Below are 10641 nucleotides of genomic sequence, written 5' to 3'. Positions count from 1 at the left end.
TAGACTAGTGTTTATTTTTATTTGAGTTATTTGATTGTAGAACAATAACTTGGAATTTGCTATGAATTTGACAATGACTTTGAATTTGCTATTTATTTATTTTTGTATAATCATATATATATATATATTATTTTATTCAGCGCTTCCAAAACGCTTCGCTTCCAACAAATTTTGAAAAAAAACGCTTCCGCGTTTCTAAACGTTTCGCTTCCACGTTTCCGCTTCCGATTCCATGCAACGTAGCATACGAGGATTGAAACGTTGTAATTCTCTTTGTTGGAATCATTTCCTCACTTTTCAATTCCATTTCATGTAAGTAAACGTGTCATTTAGTTAAAAATTTTATAAAAAGACAAACCATAATTGAGTAAATACAAAATCAAATAACTATAAAAAAAATTAAAAAAGTGTGGAACGTAAAATTGAGAGTGCAAATTTCAATCCGTATAAACTGGCGTGCACAAAACGCAAAGAGGCGCATCTTAGCCATTTCGTGCGCAATCGGTCGTCTAATAATCACTATTCCTCCCAACAAATACCAAACGTTGTCTTCCCTCTTTGAGACCTCTCATCCAACTCTCTCTGCCTTCTTCCGCCCTGAAGGTATTGCAATTCCCACTCTCAATTTCTGTTTCGGCTTGTTAGATCCATCCTGTTTTGGCTGCCCAGAAACAAAAAACGCCATCGAATTCTTAAATCTTTCTCTTTTGCTCTTGATCAAAATTTGCTGTTTTGGAATTAGGTTCGATACTTGTAATGGGTCAGTTGTGGAATTGAGTAAAGGTTATTCTTTTCTTTGGTGCTCTACTGTTAGCCATTGATTATAAGTGTCTGTATTCCAATACGTGATTTTCGGTGATTGACAAGACCAAGTGAAAATTCAACCATAAGTTGAAGCTTTTTGCTGTTTTCTTGATATCAGTTTGGGCATGTTGGAGTGATATAAGTATTCCATTACTGTGTTTAGTGGGTATATATATCATCTGTGTATACTTTTTTGATTTTGTTCTTTTTGCAGGGAGCCTTTGGAGCTTATTTACTCGTGTGCAAATCTATCAGCAGTGAAGATGGTATGAGTTCATTCCAATTGAAAAGTACAAGGCTTTACGTTTTGAACTTTAGCATTGTTCCAGACACTAGTTTTTGAGTAGTTTTGAGAAATAGCTTCTCTAGCTTACAGTATACTTTGCATTTTCACGCACTTGGAGGTTTTATTAGTTTTTATTTATAATTGATGATGCATGTCATGGGTAGGAGAAAATATACTATATAAGTTTGCCATTGAATTTTAGTTTGTCAAATTAAGCTGCTACCATTCAGGAGTTTGGTGCTTGTGTTGATCGCCTGAGCACGCTGTTTCTATTCACTTGTCTCTATACCAGCTTTGTGTTTCTTTCAATCCCATGAAATTTTTTATTAGAAGTTTAATAAAAGTTTGTCATTTTGCAGTATTTTGATGGATATGGGTATCACGGGACATCATTCGAGCAGACGTATCGATGTTATCCTGCATCATTTATTGAAAAGGTAGGAATGATTTCATATTTATTTCATACATTATATGTGTGATTCTGCACTGTGAGAATAGTGGCTGTGTTCTTCGTTTTTTGGGTTTCTGTTGTCTTCTAAAGACCTCAGGCAAACCATTTCTCAATTACATTTGTAAATTTTTATTCTGGATTTGAAAACTGGAGAAACTTTCCGCCTCCCACTTTCTTTAGGAAGCTGAATCCCGTTCATGTAACAGCATTTGATATCTAGGATATTGCGTTTCAATTGCTCCTTTGTTCTGATGTTTATCTCTATATTTTGCAGCCGCAACTTGAAAGTGGCGATAAAAGTAAGTCTGTACATCTTGTCACTGTTTTTTGGTTAGATATTTCTTACTCGTATCTGATAATATGTAATCCTGATTTGCTTTATTCTTTTGTCTTGTTTTCCTCTAGTTATAATGCCTCCCTCAGCCCTTGACCGCCTCGGTTAGTTGCTTTAGTTTTACTTTATTTTTTATTTTTTATTTTTTATTTTTTTATAATTTTTATGGTGTTTTTACTTGTTGATTGATTTGTGTTATCTATCAATTCTGATCTAGAATTTTTTACATCCATTAAAATCATGCAGCATCACTACACATTGATTATCCAATGTTGTTTGAGCTTCGTAATGACGCTGCTGAGCGGGTCTCTCATTGTGGGGTGTTGGAGTTCATTGCAGAAGAAGGCATGATCTACATGCCTTATTGGGTAAGACTTTCAGTGTGTGGGACTATTGGTATTTTTTGGCAAGTTATGTGTGAATTTTTCTGGCATCCAAATTGTATTCTGATCTTCAAATTGTGTTGTTTCTTTCTTAATTATTTTAGATGATGGAGAATATGCTCTTGCAAGAGGGGGATGTTGTGCGAGTGAAAAATGTGACTCTTCCAAAGGGAACATATGTTAAACTTCAACCTCATACAAAGGACTTTTTAGACATCTCAAATCCAAAAGCTATGTAAGTAAACAAAATTTTCTTATAATATTAACTTTTTAATGATTGTGTCTTGAAAAATGTGCTTCATGTGAAAGGGAAATGCCTAAAAAATGGTTGCACTTACTAAAATTTAATTATCTAGAGAGACCCTAAACAAAAGACATGTATGGAATTTGGAAATATTTCTGGATTTGTTTTTACATTTTTAGGATAACTCCCATAGGTTCTTATTATTTTGATGTCCATAAAGGAGTAGGGATGGAATGAATTGATATGAGCTATTATTTTGAGGACAATAATATATTAGTAGGTGATACATTTTGACTTATGATGTATTCTTATTGAATTTTTGTTCTTCATTGTCATTATGTAGTGCGGTATTGGTCTCTGTAAATAATACTGAGGGTCCATCCTCCTTGGTCATGTCCAGGAGCTAGGTTTCTATTTATTTTTATTGTTTTAATAGTATCACTTTTATCTACTTTTTGGTTATGATGTATGAGGAACCACAAGTCAATAAACATATCACAACCCATGAATCCCAGTCTCTTATTTTATAGAAGGAAAATGCCATGCTTGAAATGCAGAAATTAAGGAAATGGAAGGCATAACAGAATTTAGAACTTTACTATAACCATCTATTATAGATGGTTTAAAATTGAACCTCCTTCTATGAACCTGGTCTACGCTTAGCATTCTGAAGAGAGCTTTACATAAATTACCCGTCTTCCGAGTATCTTCTTAGCTCCTCTTGACCCTCTTGACCCTCTTTCTACAACTCCAAATTTAGATTTGTCATTGATACTTTCTCCAACCCTAGATTCGATTATTGCACTGGGGAAGGCCCTTTGCTTGCTTCTCCCCTCACTGGTGTGTTATACGCAGACATGCAGAGAATGCAAACCATTTGTTTTTACATCATCTGATTGCTTCATCTCTCTAGAAAAGGTTGTTTACAGATTTTAATGTGACCTGGGTTCTGTGGATGGAGAATAACAAGAAATGAGAATTTAGGAGGGGATGAGTTTGACATTTTATGGGGTATAGTTTGTTTTTTGCTTCCCTATGATTATCTTTTTATTCAGTGTTTGAACATCATTTTTTGTTTGTTTATTGTTTTTTCTCTGTACTTAGATCTTTCAGATTGGTCCCTTTTAGCCTTTGTCTTTCTGTGATCATATTTAATTTAACTGTGAGTATTGTTCCCTTTGGCCTATGACGTATATGGGGATGCCTCTTGACAGTTAGTATAAGGCAATTTGTTTCTTCTCTAGTTGGGGTTTCCTGCTGGTTCTGGTGTTTTCGGAGCTGCTTCTGGGGGATTTCTTGTCCCTTTTTTGTAATTGTTCTCCTTTTATTTTTAATTCTATTTGTTTTCTTAGAGAAAATGTATATTGTAAAAAGAAAAAGAAAAATCCGATTGGTCCCTTTTAGCCTTTTTGTCTTTCTGTGATCATTTTTATTTTAACTGTGAGTATTGTTCCCATTGGCCTATGACGTATTTAGGGCTGCCTCTTGGCAGTTAGTTTAAGGCAATTTGTTTTTGAGATCAGGTTTTAGAAAATGCAGAGAGAAACTATTATACAATTGAAGCAAAGCTTTTATATCTAGAGCGGGCAGAGTTACTCCTATCCAATAACTTGAATGCAGCATGTGTATCTACTATCACACTATTAGTGTGGTGAGAAGTAGAAGTTAAATGAGGAACTGTTGGAAGGAAGAAGTGATTAGTTGGTCAGATGGGAATTGGTTTCATGAGACAAGGAAAATAGGGAATTTGGTGTCCGAAATTGGTCAAGCTATTACTAGGACAATGGTGGATGATTCATCAGGTAAGTGAGACTCTTTTCTGTGCTGTTGCGAGAAGTAAATATGGGTTGCAAGGTTGATATTTACCTCCCAAGGTATTTATTCTTCTATTTATTATCGGTTTGGAGGGGAAAATATAGTGAGTGAGAAAGAGCTTTTTGTACAGTCATTCCCTTTTTCAAGGGAATGATATCTGAGCTCAAGGTTCTTGAGTTGGAACTGCGGGTTTTGTAGAAACTAAACGATTAGGTGGGGAAGTTTGCAGAGCATTGGCTGCCTTGCTAAAGTTTTAATTGGTTCCTAATAGCAGGACGGAAGATTATTGATGGAGTTGTTTTGTTCGTTCTTATAAAAATCTTACTGAAAAATTTAATGGGCTAAGTCCCTCTATTTCAATTTGTTAAGCTGAAATATGGTTTTGAGGAGACAACCTTTTTGCTCTCGTCATTGGTGAGACATGTGCAAACTGGATGCTGAGAGTTGAGAGTCTATTGTTTGGTGAGAACCAAGTGAGCTGGTACAAATCAGTTCTCGTCTTGCCTAGTATTGAATAAAAGTTATTTGTTCATTGGTAGAAATAAGAGGGATGGGTGGCGTGGCTGGAGGGAAATACAAGGATTTTTGAGCGAGCAAGGGATAAAAGAGGTAGATTCTTTGTGGGATGAGTTAGTTTTTAGGCCTCCCTTGGGCACTGGTATCTTCTGAGTTTAGGGTTCATTTTCATGCAATAACTTATGATTAGTGAGCTGTTGAGCCTTTGTATCTTCTGTAGAGTTCTCTTGTTTATCTAGGGAGTTTTTTTCCCTCCTGTTGCATCATTTCTTTTGTTCTTATACAATAGTTCTGTTTCATACCACAAAAAGAACTTATAAAAGAAAAGGAACTAAAGAAGAAAAAGGAAATGTTTGTTTTTCTGCTTTCTGCCCTCTTTTGGGTATTTTCAGTTACTTGCTCTTTAAAAACTGAGCCACCTTTTCTCCCTTTAATTACACCTTCTCTTGTTGCTGAAATTTTTTCCACATATTTCTAAAAAGAAAAAAAGAAAAAAAAATTCTTCCACATCTCAGGCCAGTAATATTTCATATTTGTGAATTATTTGCACCTTCTGAATATCCTGCTATGCTTTGGCTTTGACATATCAATTTAATTTTTGTTGTACAGCTTGGAGACAACTCTAAGGAATTTTTCGTGCTTGACCGTTGGGGATAGTATTATGGTAGCCTACAACAACAAGAAGTATTATATAGATATCATGGAATCAAAGCCTTCTAATGCAATAAGTATAATTGAGACAGACTGTGAGGTGGACTTTGCACCTCCTCTTGATTATAAGGAACCTGAAAGGCCTGTGGCACATGTTCCTCTGAACAAGGCAACAGCTCAAGGTACAGATTTCTCTATCCTTGTAGCACTGCTGATCCTGTGTTTTCTTTGTTTATTTCGTAACTTATGTTTGAATGGATTTTTTTTTCTTGTTTCCTCTGCTTGGTTCTTTCCTTCCATTTTTATTTGTGTTCTCTCTTTAGAGGTCATATATAGTTTGTTGACGCATATACTTCTAGAGGCCACACATAAGGTGTTAATCGGAACACCTTAACAGGAATTCGTTGATCTTGGCTTGGTATACTCACAAGTTTTGCAAAGTTAACCTACCACTTTGGCTTTTTTATCTTAGAATTTTCTATAATGCGTATTAACTATTAAGTCTTTTCATTTTCTTGGAAATCCAATTTTTCTTACTCTTGGTAACTGGTACAGTATTATTACTGAAGACAAACAACCAAAAACCTCGGGGTCACTGTACATTTTACTTGGTATAAAGTACTAAGATATTTACTGTGTTGGAAAAAAAAAAATGTAGTGGTATACATGACTACTGTTTTCTCAAATAACACCAGGTTTCTCAAATAACACCTGTATTTGACTAGTGTTGAATTCTCAGTCATATTGTTTTGATCCAATATAAAAAGATCTAAGAAGTGATATGGTTTCCTTTTTCTTGCAGTTGAAGAGGCCCCTGCTGAGACTGAACCAAAATTCAACCCTTTTACTGGAGCTGGAAGGCGCTTGGATGGGAAGCCTTTGAAATATGAGCCTGCACCAGCTTCCTCATCAGGATCCAAAGACAAGAAACCTGTGGTTGCCAATGGTACCGCACCACCTTCCACAGGATCTAGTTCACAAACTGGCAATCGTCAGGCTCAGGGAAAGCTAGTTTTTGGAGCAAATGCTAGCCGTATTCCAAAGGAGACACCAAAGGTACTCTTGTTTCATGGTTTCCTAGGACTTTGGAATACATTACCAAATCATTCTAAGGGTTGACCATAATATTAATTGTACTTTTTTTTTTTCTTCTGTTCAGAAGGAAGCTACAAAAGACGCTAAACAAGAGCAGCAACCTGAAAAGAAAGAAGATCCCAAGTTCCAGCCATTTACAGGGAAAAAGTACTCACTAAGGGGTTGATCGGATTCTGAATCCACTGTATTTTTAACTTATGTTGCTCCTGCCATCTGACCTCTGGTGCAGATTGGATGAATGATAGAAGATTCTAAAGTGATCTCAAGTGTTGTAATATTGAGTGAAACATTACACATGCTGAAACCGAGGATAGAAATACAACTTCTGTTTGCGAAGCATCTGTTTACCTCCTGGGCACCCTGGATCCTTTGCAATATTACAATGTTGAACTTACCTGAGCTGTTAGAGCTCTCTGATGTACCAAAATTCTGAGCTCCATCATACCGCCTTTTCAAGTCAGTGTGGTCGGTTGAACTAATCGCCAATTTGAAGAAGAAAAAGCTGACTTGTTATATTGTAGTCATTTTTCTTGGTGCCTCATATTGAATTCAGGTTACGAGGCAATATCGCAACTAGCATGTCCGTCCGTATGACCAATTCTTTTGTCGTTTCACAAATCATAAAATATGCTCATTTGTGTTATTTTTGGACACATTTTTGTAAACGTTATGAATTTCAGAACAAATTTAGATCCATAATATTTGCTCTCGAAGAAAGTTTAGATCCATGGTGTTTGCTTTCCAAAAAAGCATATAATGACGTTTTCGAGCAAAAGAAGAAAAAAGCTGTGATTAAACGCAATATTTGTTGTAACGAATATGTTGCAATTAGCATAAGTGGTACACTTGTTCATGTTTGTATTTTTTGTTGAATGAAACACTACGGTAACTACTGCTGTAAGTGACAATTCTGAGAACAGAACGAATACATATATAGTGTACACATGCAGTCCCACTACCGCAGAAAAACTCTCTCTCGCTCTTGACGTTTCGACCTAGCTGCTGCCATTACTTCCTCCTCCGCTCTTTCACACTCTTCACTTCCTTCTCTTCCTACACACACACACACACAACCCACCCCCCCCCCCCCCACCCCCGGCAAAATTGAGTTCATGTCAAGGTTGCTTGCTTCAGACTCCACCCTCATTATGGCAGGTTTAGCCTCCGTCTGGCCGAGTCTCCGTAGGAAAAGACTGAATGACTTCAAGAACCCTAAGGGAGTTCTTTGTTTTCCGGTGCACTATCTTTGATACATTCACGGCAAAGCGGACAACTGGTAGACACAGCCAAATTCTCATACAGGCATTTGTGGTGAAACGTGTGTCCACATTTATCTAACAACGCACACTTGTCTTTGGTCTCGTACTCCATCAAGCAAATAGCACACTCGCCTTTACAAAACCCCTTTTCATGGTCCATTTGATAACTGAAAATCGCATAGCCTTGAGGGCTCTTGGCACCGATTGCAACCAGAAGAAAAGTAGCATCATGCATCAGTTTAACCATCCTCCTTGTTGAGCCAAGGGTGCTTAGTATGTCATATACGCAGGGTAACATTGGGATATAAAATCCATAGCTGAGACCTGTTACGATCCAATAATCGACAGTGGGATCAACAATGGAAAGGGTACCAAGCACAATGTTGCGGACAAGATAGATTATTACTATCATGAGTGTATTCACGAGGACATCTATGGGTTTTGCCAATCCAGGTCTGGCGACTTTGATTTTCTCTTCAAGTATGCCAACTATGACACAGAGCACCATGAAGGTGATCAAAGAAATGAAGTCAGAAAGCACTGGATTCATGATTCAGAGTTGCTTAGTGGTTAGCAGCTTTCAATTTTCAAATAAGTTGCATGGATTAGCCTTGTTAGTTTCCTTTATATAGTGGAGCACTCCCAATCCCACTGAGGTAAGGAAAAGAGATCAAATAAATGGTATGTTTTTGTTGCAAGTTATATACAAGGACACGAATGCTAATCCTTTGAAGAAATGGAATCCAGTTCCAATATGGAGAATAGGTAAAAGACAAATTTATTGAAAATCATATTCCTTATGTATGTGGGAGTATGCCTGCCTACGCACATCGTGTCCCTTATTAATTCAATTTATGGTGCTTCAAGATTAAGTATGATTAAGTATGATATACTTGAGGTTTACTAATATGATATTTTTCTTCACATTCGCTGTTTCTTCTTAACGAGATCCAACGACATTCTCTCCACTGTAGATCATGTAAAGTGAGGAATCCATCTTCAGCCTTAAATCAGTTAATTGTTTTCTTCATAAAAAGGAAGACAAAAAAGCATCTCCAGCAGCATTGATAAATTAAAAAAAATTAGAGATTTATCAAATTTTAAATAAATCTTTGTTTCAGCAGTATACTTAAGAAATTGATAAATTTAGAAATTGATAGAGAAAATTGATAAATTTATCGATCTTTGGGAGACAATTAACTAAAACTTAGTTAATGTATATAATTTAGCAATACTGCTGGAGTAAAAGTTCAAAAATTGTTGTTGTAAATCTAAATGTTGATAAATTTAGCAATAAATTTAACAGTACTGCTGGAGATGTTCTAAAGGCATCATTGGGAGGTAATATTGGCCATGCATGGCTAAACTTTCACTACGAGTCTACGATCTTCCTCTTCGCTATCTCTATCTCTTTGTTTGAGTTTTTATGCAAAACTTTGCAGACAAAGTGTTGCTGGGTGAAATCTTAAACATGCATATATATGTCTCTTATAAAATTTTAAGATATAGAATTAATTAAGAATCAGTACGTCTTGTGTTCTATTACTCACAGTGTGACCATATATTAACTTAATTTTTCTAGAGGTAGTGGATGTAAGTGGTCAAAGGGTAGGACTTCTTCTGGCTTGTGCAAATTATTCATTTTCTCCATCCGTCTGCGCTCTGGACTCGTGAATTGTGATCAGAAATATTACACTTCTGAAATCGAGTATAGAAAAACAACTTTCACATGTTTACCTTATTACAATGTTGAACTTTATTACCTGATCGAGCTGTTATTAGAGCTCCTTCATGTACCCATATATTGAACTTTCATTAATAACTTTAGGGTTCAAATAAATCATTCCTTTTTTGCTTCAAGAACCCTAGCTAACGGCTAAAGTTATTAATTAGCAATTTAGCAGCTAGGTGGTAGTACACTTGTTCATCTTTAATTTATATAATATATGTTGCCTGCGAGTCTGCGACGATCTAAACACTAGTGAAGGTGGGTAGACAAAATTTCAAGAACACAACATATACTTAGTAAGAAGTAGAGGCTTAAACTTAATAGCCAAAACCCCCAACATCCTAGTAGCTACACGAGCCGATTAAAGTTTCTCCCTCAACCTTTCGACCTAGCTGCATGCCACTACGTACTCTTCGTCTCTTCCTCCTCCTCCGATGTCATATTTTCACTTCCTTCTCTTCCTAATACCTCCCTCTGAGTTCATGATAAGATTGCTCGCTTCGGAGCTTTAATTAATCAGGAGGGTCAAGAGACAAGAGTTCCACTTAGTATGAGGAAAATATGAAATGTTCTGAGTTCTTTAGTAGCATCTTTTCATGTGAGTTCATATTTTCAAGTAGATGAACAATGCACTAAGGCTCTTGAAATAATCAATCGGTATTTTGCTTTCCCACTTCATAATTATACCAGTAGAATCTGAGATAATGCATGTCACTTTGATAGTTTGATGGGATCTACATTTGAGTAGATTGTTAGGGAGTCAAAGACGCATACTGTTATGAATTTGTTGATGAATATGACTGACCTTTGGTTCAGTTGTTTACACCTATAGACATTTCATGACCTTTAAGAAGTTTGATCTGAACTCTAAAGTACGTATATGCAGAGACGGCAACATGGTTGCAAACAGCCAGCCTTGATAAACACAATGTCGATGTTGATATTGGACCAGTTTCGGTCCTCCTTACAGTTGCCGGATGACAATATTACTGGTTGTATATTGCACAAAAGGGTCTACAAGGTATATCACAGAAGCTGCTAATGATAATGAACAAGCAAAGAAACAAAGATTGT

At 36.3% G+C, this 10641-nt stretch overlaps 1 protein-coding gene across 1 annotated transcript; it reads left to right on the top strand.

Annotated features, from left to right (window-relative positions):
* Positions 1-426: 426 nt before the first annotated feature.
* LOC101304529 (ubiquitin fusion degradation protein 1 homolog) lies at positions 427-7341 on the top strand. The gene is made up of 10 exons (XM_004290272.1): positions 427-603; positions 1019-1070; positions 1450-1527; positions 1816-1840; positions 1947-1979; positions 2122-2243; positions 2363-2493; positions 5443-5666; positions 6287-6540; positions 6644-7341. Exons 2-10 carry the CDS (start codon positions 1068-1070, stop codon positions 6743-6745), a joined length of 972 nt encoding a protein of 323 aa, XP_004290320.1. The 5' UTR covers positions 427-603; positions 1019-1067; the 3' UTR covers positions 6746-7341.
* The last annotated feature ends 3300 nt before the right edge of the window (positions 7342-10641 follow it).

Source organism: Fragaria vesca, linkage group LG2, assembly GCF_000184155.1.
Source record: "Fragaria vesca subsp. vesca linkage group LG2, FraVesHawaii_1.0, whole genome shotgun sequence".
In the NCBI taxonomy this organism is placed as follows: Eukaryota; Viridiplantae; Streptophyta; class Magnoliopsida; order Rosales; family Rosaceae; genus Fragaria; species Fragaria vesca.
The sequence above is the reverse complement of the archived record's forward strand: the minus strand, read 5'-3'. Positions and strand labels throughout refer to the sequence as shown.

Bases quoted from the DNA above. Each gene is read 5' to 3' on its own strand.
- LOC101304529 (XM_004290272.1), top strand. The intron at 1,980-2,121 runs GTTAGTTGCTTT...AAAATCATGCAG, and splicing joins CTCAGCCCTTGACCGCCTCG to CATCACTACACATTGATTAT. The intron at 2,244-2,362 runs GTAAGACTTTCA...TAATTATTTTAG, and splicing joins TGATCTACATGCCTTATTGG to ATGATGGAGAATATGCTCTT.